Raw genomic sequence first — 23,002 nt, 5'->3', positions numbered from 1 at the left:
TAAACTTGTAGATCGCTAATTTCTTGGTATTTTCTTCCAGACATCAGGACTTTTGCCTATATGCTTTTTCATATAAATGTTTTTATTTTTTTAAGATTTTATTTATTTCTTTTTAGAGGGGGGAGGGGTCAGGGTTAGAAAGAGAGAGAGAGAAACATCAGTGTGTGGTTGCCTCTCAAGTGGCCCCCACTGGGGACCTGGCCCTCAACCCAGGCTGTGTCCTGACTGGGAATCGAACCTGAGGCCCCTTGGTTCACAGCCCATGCTCAATCTACTGAGATACGCTAGCCAGGCCTCATATAAATGTTTTTATATTCACAGAAGTGAATAAAGAATTCAAGAGGACTTGAATAACAAAAGATAGTGAAAATAGACATAGACTTGAGTGTTGATATTTTACCTAAATATCCGTAACATAAAAGCTATAGCTGTCTTATTTTATACTTAAAACTTAAAATAAAATGAATAAATATTTGCCATAGGTAAGCTTACTATAACTATTCTTGCATCCTTGTAAAAGTGTACACATTTAAAAAATTGTTTCATTTTCTTAGTTCTATGAGCATCAAAAGTGAAAGTAGCATTTTACACTGAAATGAAAGAGTTTTGGGATTTTTAGTGTTGGGGTTTCTTACAATTTTCTGTACAAACGTGTGGATGATTGGATGCTAATCCTGCCAACTTTTATTGGTTTTGACTAAGACAAAATTTTTTTCCATGTTGTGTGGTTATCACAATTTAATTCTGGTTTAATCGTTTACATCCTATGAAACAGGTCTATTTTCTTTTCCAAATAGCTGTATGTTAAGTAAAGATTGAAATAATTTTCTCTTGGAGCTTTTCATTTCTTGGCTAAATATTCTCAGAGTCTTTAACCATTCCTCACATCACATCTCCCCAGTAAATGGTTGGTCTTATCTTGGCAGGTTTCTTAATCTGTAACTTGGTTTCCTGCAAAATAAGGGTAATGGTGTTTAGCTTAAAAATTTGTGAGAATTAAGTTACTACACTTAAAATACAATAATGTCTGGAATGTAGGGTGTGACAAAAGTAGGTTTACACTTACACTAGGGTGTGAATAGGTGAAACAGTTTGTTCTTGTATTATGATTTATAATTGTATTATTTTCCATGCAACCATAAACCTGCTTTTTGTCCCACCCTGTATAGGACACATTCAGGAAATGTGTTAATAGTATTGATTTTTCATATTACATAGCTTCTCATCTGTCTTATCTGTTCATGAACCTGTCTGTCTTAAAGCAGAGGTAAATACAGTACAGGAGTGATCTTATCAGCCCAGGAGGAGTACAGTGGTCATGTCCTCCATTAATATGGACCGATGTTGGAGATTTCTTTTTATTTCATTGAGGAGAATTTCACATTAACAAAAAGTGGATAGACTAGTATGATAGATTCTGCATGTTGACCCTCCAAGTGGAACAACATGGCCAATCCTGTCTGGTTTACTCCCATCTAATTCCTTTTATACCCCTATTATACCTAAGCTCTGTGCCTGATTTACAGTGTTAACTATGGAAGTTTTTAAAATCGTATCTTCTCTTTAGTAAATAATTATTGAATTAATGAAAAAATCTGCTCTTAATCAGTGAGTGGATCAGCTTCCAGTAGTTTGCTTAGGAGGAAAGTACGTGAATGAGAGGGGTTGAAAATAGATACGTGTTTATCATACTGTTTATTTACATGTCGCCCAAGTTTTTAATGATTTCCTTCCATTTCTGTATAGGGATGTGTGTGTTGATGTTACTGGTGAAGTCTCTGAGAACTCTAGAAAATAATTCAAAGTAGCTGGGCCAAAAGACTTGAATTCACTGTTTTATTCTGGACTTTAAGTCCTTTACCAATGTTTATCTTAGGCCTTTCAATCTGTTAATCATTTTATTTTGATTAATTAAAGAGAAGGAAAATAGGGATTGAAAAGTTATACTTTCTTTGTCATCTCTGTTGGAATTTTTAAAGTCAGAATTTTGTGGAATAATTCACATACAGTAAAAATTGTTAAAATTTATTGGCTTCAGATAAAGGCCAAGATTTCTTGCTAGTTTCAATAGCTGACTGTAGCACTTTTTTCAGGCCTCTGCTTGTTTCTTCCACAACTCTATTTTTATTCCTCACTGATGGTTACTGTGCTGTCAGCAGTTGCTGAAATTTAAGACATTCAGAATTATTTTATATTGATTATAAAGAAGTGTGAAACTCTTAATTAAAAACAGGAATCAGTCACATTGGAGAGACGCTCTGACAAGTCTCTGGTTATTCAACTAGCAGGGTAGGTGTTCTCGGTGTGAAATATATAGAGAGGTTAGGTTCTAGGATTCAGTTCACTGTCATCACCCTAAGATTGAGCCTGGGGAGCCTGCTGGGTAAAAACAGCCAGCAGAGGCAGGAATTGTACACTCCATGCACCTCAAAGCAAACAGAAGTTTAGTGAATGCAAGTTTGGACTTAACCTCTGTGGCTTACCTAGGAGTGACTTTACAGCCTTGCTTTCCAGCTCAGTTCTAACTTTTCGTGAAGTATCTCTACCTTGAGAGGAGTCTCGCCCTTCACTGCTGGCAGTTTTTATTCTTAATACTAAACATTTTGCCAAGGATTAGTTAACAGGAGACTTGAGAACAAGAATAAGACATGGGGCAGGGAGCTGAGAAAGCATTCTGATGTCATGTTGCACTTATTCTGTTTGTGAACTTCAGACTGTGTTGTTTTACCTTTGAAATTTCTGCTAGTTTGCTGACTTCTGAACTTAAAAGACTTAGTATACTTTTTATTGCACAGAACATCTGTCCATTTATTTGTTCATTCAAAAATATTTTTGTACATCTTTATGCTGGGCAGTATGCTACACACCAGATAAACAAAACTTGACTTTTCAGATGGTGTTTGCCATTGTGGAGTTAAAGTCTAGTGGGAAATGGAAGGAGTATCTATATGTGAAGTTAGATCTTAGAGAGGCAAGACAATTGGACCTAGTGGGTATCGGGGGAGGGTGGGATTAATTAGTATGCATGTACCATACTGAGATTTCAGAATAATGACAGGTAGTAAATAGATTCATGTGGGTGAAGTTATGTTAGCTGTACCAAATGGACTTGCATAGGAAAGGAAGTAAAAATATATAAGGCTTATCTTTAAAAATATTTAATACTTGCCCTGACTGGTGTGGCTCAGTGGATTGAGCACCAGCCTGTGAACCAAAAGGTTGCTGGTTTGATTCCCTCTTAGGGCACATACCTGGGCTGCAGGCCAGGTACCCTGTTGAGAGTGCGTGAGAGACAGCCTATCAGTGTTTTCTCTTGCATATTGATGTTTCTTTCCCTCCTTTCCCATCTCTGTAAAAATAAATAATTAAAATCTTTAAAAAAGAGTTTGATGCTTAGGAATCAACAGGTATAGTAAATGAGAATTGTGATACATAAGATCACGTTGAGTTATGTGACAGTTTTCTGTAATACTGAGCAAGAAAATGTACCTCAGATTCCTTATTCTAGGAGAGTAAAACAGAGGGGCTGAATTTATGATCCCTCCCAGTGCTAAAATCCTAGTCTTAATTTTTTTTTCATTTAGTGGTTTCTTGATGGCTTTGATTATTGGAAAGTCAAAATACTTTCTTTTCTATACTTCAAGCTTCAAGAATTAAAAATGGGGGAATAAGGCTTTGCTTTCTCTAACTGATATTTTCTGACTAGGTACTTCGTAACTCAGGAAGACCTCATTTATTCCCAGTAATATGTTTTACTAAACTCTTTCAGGTAACTTTAAAAAGACTGTGTGATTTAATAGTAGTTTATGGCTTGAACTCAGTTTTTATTTATTGCTTTCATTAGAAAATTTTAGTGAGGTGTTCTTCTTTGTCTCTATAGTTACCAGAGACTATTACAGACGATTGCTGTACTTGAGGCTCAACGTTCTCAAGCAGTCCAGGACCTTGAAAGTTTAAGCAGACACCAGAGAGAAGCACTAAAAAATCCCATTGGATTTGTGGAAAAACTCCAAAAGAAGGTATGTATTGAACACTTTATACGATTTATTGAGATACATTTGGTAATAACTTGTGTTTTTAACATGGTATATAATTTTAAAAATGTTTAAATTTTCCCCTTCTGTAATTGGCCGTACTTCTGAAGGCAGAGTATACTTACTGCCTTCCTTGACCCCCATCAAATATACACAAAATGCATCCCACTGAAAATAACTAGTAACTTTATGTGGATGCTCATGTAGGAACTTGATGACCTGTTCCCTAACCAGTTTTATGATCTTTTCCTGTTACCTTCACCATCTTAGAGTGTTTTCCCTTTTTTTTGCTCTCCTAACCTCAGGATTAATGAAGCTAAAAAAAGAGAAAAAACTTCAGGATTTATTAATTCCTTTAGTTTCAAGTTACTTTTGTAACTCTCAACACATTGAGACTGAGATAGAAAACAATGATGATAAAAACAAAAACTATTTTAAATGTCTTTAATGTTATGGTAGCCAAGTCATGAGATGGAGGTATAAATTTTACTTAATTTTAAAGTATACTTTATTTTAGTGTAAAAATTCCTTATAATTTTGTTTTCCTTAAAACAGATATTTCATATTTAACAGTTAACCATGTGAAAGTGATTCAAGTTTTCATAATAATCTTTTGGTATATAAATATGGAGGTAATCTAGATGTGCCTTTATGCCATAGTATTTATTTTGAATTAGGGGCCTACTAATTGTTCAGTAAATTTGAGAGGCATAATATTAACCAGCATTGTGTGAAAGGATTAGAACAAAAACTATAAAAAAGAATTCTTTTCTTCACCCTAAAAAACAAAAACCTAGCCTGTATAGTATGACAACTTTAGTTGTTATTAGTTACCTGTTTTTAATGAAATCACAAAGGTGATCTGTGAGCACCTGGGAGTGTGGCTTGGTTGGAGTGTCATCCCATTCACTGAAAGGTTGTGAGTTCAGTTTCTGGTATAGGCGTGTACCTACATTGTAGGTTTGTTCCTGTTGAGGCATGTACAGGAGGCAACAACCAATTAATGGTTTGTTTTTTTTTTCTCTCTCTCTGGAATCAATACATATAAATAAAAAAATTAACTATCAGGTGTTACAGAAACAGATGGGGGACTTTATAATTTAGATGTATTAATTTATTTATTTGGATTTTTCTAGCTATAATACTCACTTGGCAACCATTCCTTTCCCTTTATGCTTTAAGAACACTGAATATCTTGATGTAGAATCGATGTATTGATTAGTTAAACTTTTAATGTTTCTAGAACCCTATTGTATCCTCCTTGTATTAGGGGCTCAATTAGGTGTTTATTGACTCAGCATTGCTGTTATTAAAAAATTTGCTATTGCAAGAAGATATATTATTACAATGATTACTTAAAATGGATCCAGCTAAAAACAGATGGTATCAGAATAGTAAATACTAATAAAAATCGGTTACCTTAATTTTATTTTATTCATTTTTCTCTGTGGACTGGAAACAGAGTCAGGCACATTTACTAGAAATGTGTACAGTTGATATTTACTGGTTCTCCCTCTCCAGGTTTAGTTTTTTTCTTTTCCAATCCATGAAAACAGGGTATCTTTTCATTTTTTTAGTTCTTTAATTTCTCCTAGTAATACTGTGTAGTTCTAGTGTAGTGCACGTATTTGGTTAAATTTATTGCTAAGCATTTCACATTTTTGATACTGTTATAGCCTGTATTTTAAACAGAATCTCTGTTTGTGGCTAGCACATAAAAATGCAATTAATTTGTACGTATTGGCCTTTGGTCCTGTGATTCCACCATCTCTTACTAGCTTCAGAGGCTTTTTTGTAGATTCTTTCAGATGTCGTATCATGTTGTCTGTGAATAAAGATAGTTTTACTTCTTTTTTTCCGTTCTTTATAGCTTACCGTCTACTACACTGGCTTGAATCTCCATTATAGTGCTGAATAAAATGATACACTGTTCTATAAATACCAATTTGATAAATGTGCTTTGTATGTTGTTAAAATCTTCTCTAACTCTAACAATATTTTTTATTGTTTCATTAATTTTATAGTGAGGAGTGTTCAAGTCCTCAAGTGTAATTGTGGTTTGTCTCTTTCTGAGTTCTGTTCTTAGGTGCATACACATACAGGATTTCATGTATTTTTTTCTTTTAAGATTTTATATGTTTATTTTTAGAGAGGAGAAGGGGTGGGGAAAGAGAGGGAGGGAAGCATCAATGTGTGGTTGCCTCTTGAGTGTCCCTTACTGGGCACCTGGCCTGCACCCCAGGCATGTGACCTGACAGGGAATCGAACCAGTGACCATTTGGTCAACACTCAATCCACTGAGCCACACCAGCCAGGGTAGGATTTCATATATTCTTGATGAACAGATCCTTCTATAATTATGAAATGCCCCTCTTCATCTCTGGTAATATTCTTTTTTCTTGAGGTTTTTTTCTATATACCTTTTTGTATGGGGGGGCGTGTGTGTGTGTGTGTGTGTGTGTGTGTGTCCGTCCGTCCATTCTTTTATTTTCATTCTTTTTGTGATATATTCCAAGTCATTTCTTGAAAACAGCATGTAGTTGGGTCTTGATTTTTTCCAACTTTTTATTTACAGGGAGATTCTTTGCACCCTTCACCCAGTATCTCCCAATATTAACATCTTATGTTAAAATAGTAAAGTATCAGTACTAGAAAAGCAATGTTGGTGCAGTCCACAGAGCTCTTTCAGGTTTCTCCAGTTTTATATGTATTCAGATCTGTGTGTGCTTCTATATAATTTTATCATATGTGTAGCTTTGTGTGACCACCACCACCACCACATCACACTATACAGTTATCACCACAGGGCTCCTGGTACTCCTTCCCAGCTACCACCCTTTCTCCTCCCAATCTGTAACTACTGGCAACAGTCCGTCTCTTTTCCATCTTTATCATTGTATTTTCAAGACTGTTATATAAATGGAACCATTCAGGATGTCACTTTTGGGACTTGAGTTTTTTTCATTCAGTAAGTTTCCCTTCATGTTCTTCAAGGCTAGTGTGTGTATCAGTAGTTCATTCCTTTTTGTTGCTGAGCAGTACTCTAGAGTACAGCTTTTTAAACCAGCCAGTCTGTGCATTTTATTTGTTTGTTCGTTTACAGAGAGAGGTGAAGGGAGGGGGAAAGAGAGGGAGAGAAACATCAAGTGTGTGGTTACCTCTCAAATGCCCCCTACTGGGGACTGACCCACAACCCAGGCATGTGCCCTGATTGGGAATTGAACCTGCGACTCATTGCTTTGCAGGCTGGTAATCTACTGGGCCACATCAGCCAGGGCTTAAGCCAGTCAGTCAATCTGTGCATTTTAATTGAAGTGTTTTGTCCATTTATCAGTACCATCTTATTTTTCTAGTTGTCCCAACTATTTTGTTTTGTGTTCTTCTTTGCCTCTTACTCTATCTTGTTTTAGGTCAGTAATTAACATTTTTTAACATTTGGTTTTAGTTCTTTTATTGGCCCCTTAGCATCCCTTTTATATTTTTTTTCGATGTTGTTTTAGAGATTTCCATGTCCACTATTCCATTACTATAATCTACTTAGAATTAACGTTATTATACTTCACATAAAATGTACGAATCTCGCAGCAATAAAATTTCGTTTACCTGCTCCTCGTCCTTTGTACTGCTTGTCTTCAATTTTACATTTACATACATAATATACCCCACAAAACAATGTTACTATTTTAATGTACTTAAATTGATTAAGTTAAAATAGCATAATTCCTCTTTAATTTATTTTAATATGCTTTTATTTTTTTAATTCTATTTTTCAATTATAGTTCACATTTAATACAATTTGTATCAGCTTAAGGTGTAACAGCACAGTGGCTAGACAATTACACACTCTACAAAGGTTCCCCAATACTTCTAGCACCCACCTGGCACCATACACAGCCATCACAACATTAATCCAGGTTTAATTAAGAACTGACTTTCCTTGTATTTTATTTCAGAAAAAGTTATGATACAGAGCACCTTAAGAATTTTTTACAAAAAAAATTTACAGGTGTATGTTAAATTCAGATACTTGAGTATTTATAAAAGACATTCCTTGGAAAGAAATTTTTCTACTGGATTTACTTTAGATGTTTGACTCTTGTTTTTCTGTGTTTATTCATGTATTCTTAATTTGCCTGTTTTATTTAGATTTACCCTATTAAGTTGACATGTGATCTGTTTTAGTGGGCATCCAGAAACTCCTCATTAAAATTGAGGAAATTTATGGTATATATTAGTATATAGAATGCAGGGAACATTTACGGCTTGTTAGCTTTCTTTGATATTACCATTGCTGCTAGAGAAGACAGTCTAATTTTGCAGAAGTGGATCCTTAAACTTATAGGTTCTATTATGATAATGATTGTGGTAATGTAATATGTATAAGCAAAATAAAAATTAAGCATTCTGTGTCACAAAGTAGATTTTGCTTTTCAGTTTTTATAATTTACGACCGGATTTTTTTTCCTTCGTGTCATACGAAAAAATGCTAAGTACACCAAAATGTTGACGGTATTGTTATTAGTTAACATACACATATCTACCACCTAGATTCTGCAATTATCATTTTACTATACTTGCTTTATCACACATCTGTCAGTCCTTCAATCCATCATTCCATCTTATTTTCAGATAGAACGCTTTTGATGTATCTCAAAGTTGCAGTCATATACCATAACACTTTATACCAAAACACTGTAGAATGTGTACTATTAACTAGAATTCTTTTTGAAACTTTTTTAAAGATAACATTTTCACACAATGAAATTTACAGATCCTAATTATCATTCTATGAGGATTGACAAAAGCATCTACCTGTGAAACCCAAATTGCTATTAAAAGATATTGATCACAGTGACCTAGTTGTAGTAATTATGACAACTAATGACTTTTCTAAAGGTGGTTGGTAAAGTAATTGAATTGCAAGTAAATTAAAGGTGTAATTTTAATTCTCAAGATGTCATAATTTTTTTACATGTGGTAAAATATATATTGTGAAAATAATTCATGGTGGTACATTTAAAATAAACTGTTGCAGTCAAGTATAATATTTCATATGGTTGTATTAAACCTTAAAACCTTTCTTTGCTTTGCTAGTTATGTTTTTAAAGTCTTAGTGATAATGTACAATATGTCAGTATAGTTCAGCCTTAGAACTGTAAAAAGAGTGCTTATGTTCTGTTAAAAACTCATTCTTCTATTTATTGCTATCAACTTTACCATTCAATATTTAGAGTACATTATCTTAACTTCACTGGCTATTGGATTTCAAGAGTGGCTAGAAATGCCCAGTTGATGATGATTTCAATTTAGAATCATCTGAATTTTGTCAATAGTTGATAATTTCTTTAATTCAATTTAGACTACTTTATTTTATTTTTTCCAGGCTGATATAGGTCTTCCATATCCACAGAGAGTTGTTCAATTGCCCGAGATTGTATGGGACCAATATACCAATAGCCTTGGGAACTTTGAAAGAGAATTTAAAAATCGTAAAAGACATACTAGGAGAGTTAAACTAGTTTTTGATAAAGGTAAGAAATGGTACATGAATTTGAGTAGAGAAATACAACAAAGTCTTGCTTTAATAATCCTACACATGGTGGGTTTTGTTGTTGTTGTTTTTTAGTAGGTTTACCTGCTAGACCAAAAAGTCCTTCAGATCCTAAGAAGGATGGAGAGTCCCTTTCATACTCTATGTTGCCTTTGAGTGATGGTCCAGAAGGCTCAAACAGTCGTCCTCAAGTAAGCAGTATAGAGTGTTTGAGTAGGGAAATTTGAATTGTAGACAAAATATTTTAACCTTTTGTGATTTGTATTGTTAAAATTCAAGCATTCATTCACTGAAGATAGCAGGGACATGAACTTTGAAGTTAATAGAAACCTGGGTTGTTGGAATCCCAACTCTAACCCTTGTAGCTGCGGAACTTCAGATGTCATATGTATATATTAAGGTCTCCAAGTTGCAGTTGTCTCATATAAAATATGACTAATATTCCCTGTGTTGTAGAGTTGTTGTAAGGATTAAATGAGTAATACATGTAATATGCCTTGTATAGTGGTTTTATTTCATAAAACCAAATGAAATAAAAGAATATGAAAACATTTTCTAAAAAATAAAATGTACACATTTTAAAAATAAATTTACTAAAATACTTTGAAATTAATAAAAGTGTTCCATACCTTGTATTATTTGGCTATCTCAAGGGGTAGTCTTTATTATTTTGTCTTTGACAAAAGCCTTGTTTTATATGTAGATGATAAGAGGACGTCTTTGTGATGATACCAAACCTGAAACCTTTAACCAGTTGTGGACTGTTGAAGAACAGGTAATAGATATTTCTAAATTGTGTAGGTTAAAAAAATTTAAGATTAGATTATGGAAAAAGTATGTATTGTATATAATCCCTCTTCATTGTGAATTTAAAATGTTTAAACTTATTTCTGTATACTTTTCTCACACTTCAAGAATTATGGGTTTTGAGAATATATGAAATCCTGTTTGGGATGATGTTTGAAGAAGGAACCTAGGTTTTGGGAGGGAGATTGAAAAAGTGTGGCTCAGTTGGTTGGAGCATCATCCTGTAACCAAGAGGTTGAGGGTTTGATTCCTGGTACAGGCATGTGTGGGAAGCAACCAATTGGTGTTTCTCTTTTGCATCAGCGTTTCTCTCTCTCTTTTCCTTTCTCCTCCTCTCTCTGAAAGCAATGAAAAAAATGTCCTTGGGTGAGGACTAAAAAATTTTTAGGAAAAAAAAAAAAGGTAGTGAAGTGGATAGAATAAAATTTTTGTAATGCAGTTTCTGGCAAGAGAAAAACTTGGGGCCAAGTTAAGATGTGTTTCAATATGAATTCTCGTTTTTGTGTGGAGGAAAATTGACAAAGCCAGGTCAGAGTGCTCTGTTGCATTTTGCCACATAGCTAGGATTGTTTGTGGGTCTGGTTTGAGGCACATTTCTGTCTAGTGAGGATTAATCCCAAACTGTAATGAATTATTAAAAGCTTAAGAATTTTTACTTCAAGCATCCAAATTATTCTGTATCTTTAGGACTATGGGAGAATTTAGGAATAGGTCAGAATATTAAAATCAAATATTTTAATGGAGGACCACACAAAGAAAGGAAAAGTTTCTTTTTCTGTCTAAAGCTGAATGAATTTATATGTTTTTGTGAAATGTATAGGAGTAAGCTTAAACATAGTCTAACAAGAAAAGTTGGTCAGAGGGAAAACAACAAGATGTGTAAAATATTAATTAATGTTTTTGTGCTGTCTTTTTACTGAAGTAAATAGAAAATCGTTGTAAGGTCTCCTGTAGGTTTATTCTCTAAACTCATTTTCTCTGTGAAGTCTTTAAGTTGTTTATGAGAAATTTTTCTTACCATGAATATTTCTGGCACCTACCCTCCCCAAAGTTGGGGAGGAAATACTATAATTTAAAATGAAATCTGAATGTATTTATTTAGATACTTGGTATTAAACTTTCTTAAATGTTGTCTTGGATTTGGCTTAGAAAAAGCTTGAACAGCTGCTCTTGAAATACCCTCCTGAAGAAGTAGAATCTCGGCGCTGGCAGAAGATAGCAGATGAACTGGGCAATAGGACAGCAAAACAGGTAATTGAAGAGATGGCCCCATAGTGTTGGTACATTTTTCATAGTTTTTTTTAATGAAGAATAATGCAGCCCACAGCAGCAGATCTGCAGCATCATTTTTAGCTACAGAGTGCTATAGAATGTAAGGTTTTAAATTAGCATTGCATATTTTTGTGTTGGTTTCAGAAACAACTTGAGATAATCCTGCTTTGGATCATTAATAAATACTAAAAAATAAAAAATGTGATGGACTTAATGTTTGTTGAATGCTTTATTGTGCACTAGTTATATACTTTTTGCTTAGACTATAGAAGTATATTTGTGACATGACCTTAGTCTCTTCAGCCCTGGTTGTCTCTTAAAAAAAAGGGGGGGGGGGGCAGTTTTCTCTATTACATTCCCATCAATACTAATAGATATGTTTTATGTTATAAGTATATATATTCACAAGCTGAAATAGGTGTTTAGCTTTGGAATCAAATATTTTTAGAATGTAAGTTTCTTGTGGCAGTTTAAAATTGCTTCTAGATTTATGATAAATTTTAAATTGTTAGCATTCATTTAGATACACACATAAATATTAAATTTTAAAAACTATTCAGTTATTATATATAGACTTCTATGCTAATAGAAATGACCCAGTAGAAAGGGAATACATAATGGTATAAGATAGAATGAATAAGTGTAGAACATTTCACAGTGAATCCTTTTGATAATCCTTCAGGATCTTCTGTACCTGCTTTCAAGGGACTTAAATTTTAATGGAAAGCATATACACTTAAATAAATTTCAAAATTGTACAAAAACAAAAAACTATTCAGGTATTGTCATGCCTTAGCATTATGTTAAAAGGCTTTTCTTTTTTTTTTTTAATATATTTTATTGATTATGCTATTACAGTTGTCCCATTTCCCCCTTCACTCCCCTCCACCCTGTACCCCCTCTGCCACTCACGTTCCCCCCCTTTAGTCCATGTCCATGTGTCATACTTACGAGTTCTTTAGCTTCTACATTTCCCGTACTATTCTTGCCCTCCCCTATCTATTTTCAACCTACATTCTGTGCTACTTATTCTCTATACCTTTTCCCCCTCTCTCCTCCTCCCACCCCTACTGCTAGCCCCCCATGTGCCCTCCATTTCTGTGGTTCTGTTGCTGTTCTAGTTGTTTGCTTAGTTTCTTTTGGTTTTGCTTTAGGTGTGGTTGTTAATAATTGTGAGTTTGCTGTCCTTTTACTATACATGTCTTTTCTTTATCTTCTTTTCTTAGATAAGTCCCTTTAGCATTTCATAGAGTAAGGGCTTGGTGATGATGAACTCCTTTAATTTGACCTTATCTGAAAAGCACTTTATCTTCTCTTCCATTCTAAATGAGAGCTTTGCTGGATAGAGCAATCTGGGATGTAGGTCCTTGTCTTTCATGACTTGGAATATTTCTTTCCAGCCCCTTCTTGCCTGTAAGGTCTCTTTTGAGAAATCAGCTGACAGTCTGATGGGAACTCCTTTGTAGGTGACTGTCCCCTTATCTCTTGCTGCTTCTAGGATTCTCTCCTTCGTTTTTACCTTGGCTAATGTAATTATGATGTGCCTTGGTGTGTTTCTTTTTGGGTCCAACTTCTTTGGGGCTCTCTGCGCTCCTTGGATTTCTTGGAAGACTGTTCCCTTTGCCAGTTTGGGGAAGTTCTCCTTTATTATTTGTTCAAATAACTTTTCCACTTGTTGGTCCTCCCTTTCTGGTACCCCTATAATTCGTATATTGGAGCGTTTAAAGGTGTCCTCGATGGTCTTAAGCTTTTCTTCGATTTTTTGAATTCTTATTTCATCATACTTTCCTGCTTGGTTGATTCTATCTTCCTTCTGGTTCACTGTGTTGTTTTGAGACTCAGATTCCTTCCTTTCACTATTGGCTGTCCTCCGTGTGTCTTCCTGCATCCCTTTTATGGTAATCTGCATTTTTTCATGTAATTTGCATCCAAAATCAACCAGTTCCATGAGCTTCCTGATCACCAGTGTTTTGAACTGTGCATCTGATAGATTGGCTATTTCTTGGTCACTCAAAAGGATGAGTCCTGGGGGACTGATCTGTTCTGCTGGAAACATGTCTTATGTGTTTCCCGGTTTCTCCTATTATTTTATTTATTTGTTTATTTTTTCTCCGGTCTGGTCGCTCTTGTTATGGTAGGGGCGGAGCCTTAGGTGTTCACCGGGGCTGGGCGCCCCAGTCGCTAGATTGTGATGTTATACGTGGGGGCAGGGGCGGGAGTGGGGACAGGAGGGATCAATGGCGACCGTTCCGTACTCCTGGAGCCAGACACTTCCCTGGGCTTCTGGGCCGTGAGCTCTGCCCTAGTCCACAATCTCTGCCCCACTGATTCCCCCAGCCGCTGCTTGCGTACTCAGGGATCACCGCTGCACCGCTGCGCTCCTGCGCCCCGGATGGCTGTCACGCCGACTTTGCGCCAAATTTCCCCCGACCTACGCGCGCCTGCTCGGCTCGTGGTCCCCTACCAGTCTGGATGTACGGGTCTACTTCAACTTCTTGGCTGTCCGACTTCCATTTAGATAAATCCTCTGACAGTTCTGATATTATGACTGCAAATCATTGTTGTAAATTATTGTTGTTCTGTTCTTGGTTGTGCGAGGAGGTACGGTGCGTCCACCTATTCCTCCATCTTGCCGGAAGTCTAAAAGGCTTTTCATATTTCCTTAGGTTGCCAGCCGAGTACAGAAGTATTTCATAAAACTAACTAAAGCTGGCATTCCAGTCCCAGGCAGAACACCAAACTTATATATATACTCCAAAAAGGTAAGAAGAAAATAGATGAAAATAAATCTTAGATCTTAGATGAAATTTACCAAAGTCAGAATTGCTATGTAAAAGTATATACATTAGAACACAGTTTTACTTTTAAAATTTGACTTATTCTAAATGTTTTGTTACATGGGACATAAACACAGGATAGGATTCCCTTATTGCTACTAAGTTTAAATGAGTGAGCTCTAATGATGTTTGTTCATTATTTTCTTAGGAGTAGGTTAGTTTATATGAATGAGTGCTAGCTACTTAAAAGATTTTAGATTGAATGTACTCATATGTTCAAAAGGCCTTTGTGATGATAAAGTTTTTAGGGTGTTTGTCTCTTTAATAAATACAGTAAGTTTCCATTTATTAGATATGTGCCTTAAATTCAAGAATAGAAATGTTTAAGACCCTCACCATGATTCTAGGAGTATAAGTAATACTACCACCTTCACTTTACTGATAATAATGTTAGTAGCTAGCTGTTACTCTCACTATTGATTGCTCTGGACCAGGTGCTGTTGTACCACCTTTTTATAGGTAAGAAAACTAAGCCTTAAGATATGTTGAGTAAATTGCTCACATAGCTGTTAAGTCCAGGAACCATTGATGCTGTCATTCTCATCGCAGGCCATGTCCATTATTCTCTGCTTGTCTCCACCAGTGAAAGAGCTACAGCCCCTTTCCTATAGAACGTGCTGTATCAAATTGTAGCCAGGTGTTTTGTTTTGTTTTTATGCTTTACTTATGAAAAATAAAGCAAATAATGGCCTAATTTTATTTCCTTAGTAAATAATCCTGATGCTTCCCCTCCTCCACCACTGCCATCCTTCACAATAAAGTGAAGTTAAGAGTGTATCTAATGCTGTAACCCTTATTGAAGCTATTTTACATAATTTTATGTTAAGAATATTGTCTATACAATTCCATGTTTTCTAAATTTTGTTTTTAACAAGTTTTGGAAGCTTGTTTTAATTTGTCAGTTGTTTTAAATAACCTGGATTTTGTTTTCCCCTAAATACTAACATTATCTATATTACATATGTAGAGGCCATACTATAACTTTGGAGTATTGGAACTTTAATAACCAACATTCAACTTAACAACTGTAATTTTTGGTTGGTTTTTAAGTTAACCTTAGATGTATTGTGTACCTTATATAATCACAGCTAAGACTAGATAGTAATAAAAGAAATAAAGAAACCTAAATATGTTTCCTCCTTTGGATGCAAAGAATTTTAAATTAGCAGACATTTTTACTGTAGAGATACAGCCCACAGTGATTCCTTACTTTGGTTAGACTTTGAATTTTGAAACCGGAATAATGGTTCTCCATGTAGCTGAGGTTATTCTTTGTGGCTAACGGAAAGGCATTCTGCATAGTGGTTTAGAGTGAGAGCTTTGGCATTACATGGGCCTAGTTTGTGGTGTTGGTTCTACCACTATTGAGCTGCAACACCTTGCACAAGCAGCTCAACCTCCCTGTGCCTCTGTTTTTTTTTATCTTAAATGAAGTGATAATAATCGCTTTATAGGAATGATGTGGGGCTTAAATGAGATTGAGTAAGCAGTAAATCAATGTTAAGTACTATTTTCAGACATTGACCATGTTGTAGAAACTTTTGATAGTCTTCTCTCTGGCTTAGGCTACTTTATTCCCTCCCTAATTTCTATAAGAACCGTAAGAAGAGCTCAGTTCAGTATTTGAATGCCAAGTGATAAGTGCTGGGGATACAAAGATAAGCTGAGTAATAAGCATGTGGTTCTGTTGTTGGGGTGCTCCCTCTACATTTGGTTTTGGGGGGGTGGTTTAAGGCTAATTGTGGTTTAAAAATTCAAATAACAAAAAACAGCTGCATAAGAATATGATGAAAAGGTGAGATTCTTCTAATTGATAGAGTTGAAGTAACATTTATATTTTTATCTTCTTGACTCTTTTAATGATTACCCACTGTTTCCACTATAATTTTTTTTCATTTAGTCTTCAACAAGCAGACGACAGCATCCCCTTAATAAGCATTTGTTTAAACCTTCCACTTTTATGACTTCCCATGAACCACCAGTATACATGGATGAAGATGATGACCGATCTTGTTTTCATAGCCATATGAACACTGCTGTTGAGGAGGCATCAGTAAGTTATCTGTTTATACTATTTGTGTATATTTATCTATTCATTGTACAGATTAGGATACAGAATGAGAGCACTTGGATTTTCTAATTCTATTCCTCAGAGAATGTTGGTTTATTTTTTTTTATTAACAAGTCAACTTTATGAGTTAATTTTTTTACATTAACAAGTCAAATTTTTAATAAGTAAAATAGAATAGTATAATAAACCTACATGTACCCATCACCCAACTTCAACAATGATCGATTTATGGCAATCTTATTTTCATCTGTATTTCCTACCCATCCCAACTTTGTCAGTTCACATTTTCCCAGTTTTAAATTGCAGTATATTTTCTTCTTCCCTCTCTCCTTTTAGCAGCTCACAACTTTTTTGTTTTTGTTGTTGAAAAACTGAGTCATTTGTCTTGTAGGATTTGCCACCATGTGGATTTTATTATTTGCCTCTCCTTGGTGTCATTTAATCTCTTTCTCTGTTCCCTGAATCTCTGTAAATCGACAAGTCTAGATAATGGATCAGACAAAGGTTTCTTGTTTGTTAGGGTAGGCAGGACTACTCCATGTGTACTTTCATCAGTCTGGTCATCTCTCTCTCTCTCTTTTTTTTTTATTAAAATAGCAGCCTTCAATTGTTGCCTACATCTGTAAATTCATTAGATGTTATGAAATAGTGATATTCTTTGATCTTCACTTACTATTGAGAATATAAAGTAAATCCTTTTCCTCAACTGTTTGATTACTGTACATATACAAAAAGGCAGTATAACTACTAGGGGAGGGGAGGGGAAGTGGAAAAATACACAATTAAACTATTCATACTGGTTATTTGAAAGGAAGTAAGGTAAGGTTGAAAGGAGCTTCGTTTTTGTTTTTTAAATATGTATAAGATACCTGTACTCCTTGCTTATTATAGTGAACATTTATTACTTTAGTAATCTGAAAAAAAAAATGCTTTGAAATCTAATCCCATCCACCAACATGGAAACCACTGGACAAATTTATTTATTTATTTATTTAAAAATTTTTTTAAAGGTTTTATTTATTTTTAGAGAGAAGGGAAGGGAGAGAGAAAGAGAGGGAGAGAAACATCAGAGCATGGTTGCCTCTTGCACTCCCCCCACCGGGGAACCTGGCCTGCAACCCAGGCATGTGCCCTGACTGGGAATCGAACCAGAAAACTTTTGCTTCTCAGGCTGGCACTTGATCCACTGAGCCACACTAGCCAGGGCAAAAATTTATTTTTAGAATTCTTTTTTTTTTAAATTCTCATCTGAGGACATGCTTATTGATTTTTAGAGAGAGGGGAAGGCAGGGAGAGAAACATCTATCGGTTGCCTCCTAGACGTGCACCAACTGGGAACAGAATCTACAGCCCAGGTATGTGCCCTGACGAGGTATTGACCTGCAACTTTTTGGTTTTACTGGGCAGGGCTCCAGCCAGCTGAGCCACACCAGCCAGGGCAACACTGGGCAGTTTTAGAACAGCTTGGACTACTGCCTAATTATTCTTCTTATTTTCTTGTTTTTTGTTTTTGTTTTTTAAACCTCACCTGAGGATATGCTTATTGGTTTTATTTTTTAAATTTATTTACCTTTTTAAAGGTTTTATTTATTTATTTTTAGAGAAAGGGAGGGAGGCAAGGAAGGAAAGAGAGACAGACAGACAGACAGACATTGACAGTTGCCTCTTGTCCATGCCCTGACCAGGGACTGAACTCACAGCCTTTCAATGTACAGGATGACTGTCCAACCAACTGAGCCACACCAGCCAGAGCTATTTTCTTCTTTTTAAAATAATGAGCTACACCTGGCTGGTTGAAGCTCAGTGGATTGAGCTTGGGCCTGAGAACCAAAAGTTCACCAGTTCTATTCCCAGTCAGGGCACGTGCCTGGGTTGCAGGCCAGGTCCCCAGTAGGGGGTGCATAAGGGGAACTGCACATTGATGTTTCTGTCCATCTCTTTCTCTTTCTCTTCCCTTCTCTCTAAAAATAAATAAATAATAATAATAATAATAGAAAAATGAGTTTATTCTCTAATACTCTCTGAAAATGACTGAGTTTTTTAATTTTGTATTCTTAAGAACTGTTAGACTTAAATATATTTAATTATGTTTCAGTACATTGATAGTAGTAACCTGTTCAGGTTGGATTTTGAATTTTTTGACAAGACTCCAGTAGTCTTTGATAGCTTCTTTACTGTCTGGTATGTCAAGGAAGTTATGGGTCATTTTGTATATTTCCTTACTCTGGGAATGTTAGTTGCTATTTTGTTGATCATTGTTTCTAGGCCCATTTAGTGGCCTAAGCTGGGAAATGAGTTATATATTTGTTCAAAGATAACACATCATAAGGTCATATTTTTATTTCAAATCCAACTTAAAAATTATGGGGATTTTAGTTTCCCTTATTGATCTTACATATGTATCTCCTTTGTCCCACTCTTAAGATCCCATTATCATTGTAATACTCACTGTCTTCATCTTACACTGCTCACAAAAGTCTCAGAATATACTAACGCTACCATCAATATGTTCAGTGAAAAAAAGATTTTTTTTTTAGTTCTTTTTTGCTTCAGGATATATATCCCACTGCAGAAGTAAAGTCAAATTAACACTTTTTAAATCCTCTTAGAATAATTCCTCTCTGTTTGATCAGCTGGATGCTAATTTGGTTAATTCATTTCAATTTCACTTCTTATTTATAGCTATTTATTTTTATTGCTGTTAATATTTTTTATTTTTTTATCCTGAAATTCATTTTATCAATAATTAACATGATTCTGATTCCTTACTTAAAGGACATAAAGATTACCTTATATCTTTCTTAAACTCTGGTTATATGTAATAATGGGAAAAGGAGATTTTAATGAAAAATCATCAGATAAAAGTAAGTCTTTGTTCTGTTTTTAGATTAATCAAATACTGATTGTATTTTTTTTGGTATCAAACTATTGTAAAATGTCTGTCCTTTTTTAAAAAATTTATTTTAACTTGTGTTTTGAAATGACTGATACCTGCTATGTCTTAGGATGTGCCATTTTTATGTAATTTTATACTTTGTGACTATTAGAATTATTTTTTTATTTTTTTATTATTATTTTAATTTTATTTTAACCATTGTTCAAGTACAGTTTTCTCCCTTTTACTCCCAATCCAGCCCACCCTCCCCACCCTCCCCACTTCCCTCCCATTACCACCCTCCCCCTAGTTTTTGTCCATGTGTCCTTTAAATTTGTTCAGAATTATTGATTTCAGAAATACTTATTTATACTTAATATATATCAGGCTCTGCTAGAGTTCAGCTAAATACCTGTAGTTGTAAACAGAATATCTATATCTTTGCTCTCATAAATTTTAGTTTTGTGAGAGGAGATAAATGTATACTTATATTAATAAATTACAGATTTTAAAAAGTGCTTCAAAAATGTTCTAGCATAATTATTTAAGGGGTACTTAATTTAGATTGGGAGTTTAAATGGGAGACCTGAGGAAGTGACAATCAATCTGGCAATTGGAAGATCAATAAAATTTAGCCAGGTGAAGAGTAGTGGCAGGATATTTAAAAGAAGTACACTTTGAGAGCATTGGCAAAATATAATATAGTAGATTTAACTTTTGTTTGGTTGACTTTATTTATTTTTAAATGAACACCAGTTCAAATTATCCTGATTACTTTAAAATAGTTGTTCAAATGTATACAGTAGTCCCCTCTTATCCTCAGGGAATACATTCCAGGACACCCCTTTTTCCCCCAGTGGGTGCCTGAAACCACAGGATAGTGCCAAACCTTATAAATACTGTGGTTTTTCTTGTATGTACATACCTGTGATAAAGTTGAGTTTACAGAGTAGGCAATTTCATAGGTAGATTTGTTCTTACTGCAGATCTTAGCAACCTTAGTGTAGGAAATTTTTTTCTTTTCTCATTAAGTTGAGAATTTTCACCTTTTTACTTCAAAGAAGCACTTTACAGCTTCTTTGGCGTATCCAAATTGCCACCATCACTACTCTTGTGATTTGGGGCAGTTATTAAGTAAAATAAGGGCTCCTTAACCAAAAGCACTGCAATACTGTAAGAGTCTGATACTTGACACAGTTACTAGTAGCGACTAGCTGACAGGTAGCATATATATGGTTTAGATACACTGGACAAAGGAATAATTTATGTCCCAGGCAGGATGGATAGGGGTGGTGTGAAATTTCATCATGATACTCAAAATGGCTCATAACTTAAAACTTAACGAATTACTGATTTCTGGAATTTTTCCACTTAATATTTTTAGATTGCAGTTGACCATGGGCAACTGAAACCATGGAAAACAAAAGTGGGGATAAGGGGCATCTACTGTATTCATGAACCCTGTAGTGGTAAAATTTGCAGATTTTAATTTCTCTTTCCAGGGAAAAAAAAGAACTAAGACAATGTGATTACATGTATATATTTCCTTAGATTTAAATTGTGCATTTTAGCACCATTGACATTAGTTTATTTCCCCTCTATGTAAATTTAAAATAATTAGAACTAGAATGTCTGTTTATGGTTGAGTAATTTTTTGGAATTTTTACTTTTAATTGTGGTAAATACATATAATATAAAAGTTACCATTTTACCAATTTTAAGTATACAATTCAGTAGCGTTAAGTATATTCATATTACCATGCAAGCTTCAGAACTCTTTACAGTTTGCAAACTGAAACTCTGCATTCATTTAACATTCCCTCCTTCTTCCAGCCTCTGGCAACTACCAATGTGTATTTTATGTCTCTGTATCATTTCCTTCCTTTTTAAGGCTGAATAACACTGCATTATATATACACACCATACTTTGTTTATCCATTCATCTGTCAGTGCATACTTAGATAGCTTCAACCATTAGGCTGTTGTGAATACTGCTATGAACAGGTATATAAATAACTATCTATTCAAGTCCCTGCTTTTACTTCTTTTGAGTATAGCCAGAAGAGAACTGCTGGATCACATGGTGATTTGGTTTAATTTTTGAGGAACCATCACACAGTTTTACACACTGGCTGCAATATTTTCACCAACAATGCTTAGGCATTTCAATTTCTCTAACATCCTTGCCAGTACTTATTATTTTCTGTTTGTTTGTTTGTTTGTTTGTCTGTCTGTTTGTTATTGTCTTTTGATAATAGCCACCCTAATGGGTGTGAGGTAATTTAACTTCTCTTAATCTTAGTATTGTTGACCAAATTCAATAATATCCTTAGACTTAAAAATGCAAATTTAAAAATAAAAAATGTAGCAGAGTTTTTACTTTGTATTTGCTTAAAGTATCTGAATTCAATAAATTTCATTATAAAATTGCTTACTGCATTATTTATTTAGGTCACATATTTATTAATGGTACACATTTATTAGATTACTTATGTTGTCTAAGTGGTGACATAGGAACGCAGTAGCTATTATTTAATACCTTCAGCTGACAGGAATTTGAAATGAATGGAAGATAGTGAGACCTTATGGGAGATGATGTGTGATTGTAGAGAATCTTTTACCTAGCTAAGGACTTTGAATATGATGCTATAGACAGTCAGGAAGCCTTTGGAAAATTTTAAGTAATGATCAGGGCAGAGGAGGGAATGGATGCTATAGATGGCCAAGTTGAGAGAGGTATTAAAAACTGTTAAATAGTGACAGAATTTGTTGGATTAGATATGACAGTGAAAATTTAAGGAAGCCTCTCTTACTTAGGCTTCAGGCTGCTAAATTTGTAAGGAGTTAGAGTCAGACAAATCGGGTTCATATCATCAGACTCTACAACTAATTAACTATTTGACCTTGGACAAATGTTATAATTCCTATAAAGGCCAGTTTCCTTGATGTAAAATAAACACCATAGTTTAATAATACGTAGTATGGAGAACAAGAGGGATGAGAGGGGCAAGGGTTGTCTGGTCCAGGATTGGGAATTGATAAAATATGGGGTCAGTGAATTGCGTGTGCTTTTAGGAGTGTTGTGGAAATTAGTGACCATGGGATCAGTCATGAGGTAGCAAAGAAAGAAAAGGTTCTGGGTGACAGCACAAATAAATTGGGAGAATAGGAAGCAGTGGCTCATCTTTTAACTTCAGCTTCATATCTTTATATGGTTTTTATTACTCATCTTTGTGATTTATTTCATCCCCTCGAGTAAGAGAGGAATGTAATGCCTTGATCATTGGGAGTACAGAACAAAAAGCAAGCAGAGATTGGTTTGCTTGTTAGTAAAAAGTCTTATTTACCTGAGGAAGCATCAGAGTGCTTTCAAGTAGCCACAAATGTGTCCTGGTGGAGTGAGGCTGCATTAGTGTAAGACAGAGGTGGGAATCATGCCATGTTTCCCTGGTACTTGCATTATCAAGGTAGCATACTACAATCCCGTATTACTCTTGCATTAAGAAGCTTTCCAAGAGCACGAGTCTGAAAATTGCTAATAGCAACACCAATTTT

General features: G+C 34.9%; 1 protein-coding gene across 8 annotated transcripts in view; it reads left to right on the top strand.

Moving 5' to 3' along the window:
* ZZZ3 (zinc finger ZZ-type containing 3) overlaps positions 1–23,002 on the top strand; it is a 101,414-nt gene that overhangs the window by 69,221 nt on the left and 9,191 nt on the right. For 7 of the 8 annotated variants that reach the window (XM_036026306.1, XM_028513561.2, XM_036026307.1 and 4 more), the window contains 7 exons: positions 3,881–4,019; positions 9,418–9,565; positions 9,661–9,776; positions 10,289–10,360; positions 11,542–11,643; positions 14,331–14,426; positions 16,402–16,554. In XM_036026306.1, coding sequence (XP_035882199.1) covers positions 3,881–4,019; positions 9,418–9,565; positions 9,661–9,776; positions 10,289–10,360; positions 11,542–11,643; positions 14,331–14,426; positions 16,402–16,554 — 826 coding nt within the window. The remainder of the gene's footprint in view (positions 1–3,880; positions 4,020–9,417; positions 9,566–9,660; positions 9,777–10,288; positions 10,361–11,541; positions 11,644–14,330; positions 14,427–16,401; positions 16,555–23,002) is intronic. The other variant, XM_036026305.1, reaches the window with a different exon arrangement.

The sequence above is a fragment of the Phyllostomus discolor genome, chromosome 5 (genome assembly GCF_004126475.2).
Source record: "Phyllostomus discolor isolate MPI-MPIP mPhyDis1 chromosome 5, mPhyDis1.pri.v3, whole genome shotgun sequence".
NCBI classification, from domain to species: Eukaryota; Metazoa; Chordata; class Mammalia; order Chiroptera; family Phyllostomidae; genus Phyllostomus; species Phyllostomus discolor.
This window is presented reverse-complemented; position numbering and strand designations above follow the sequence as displayed.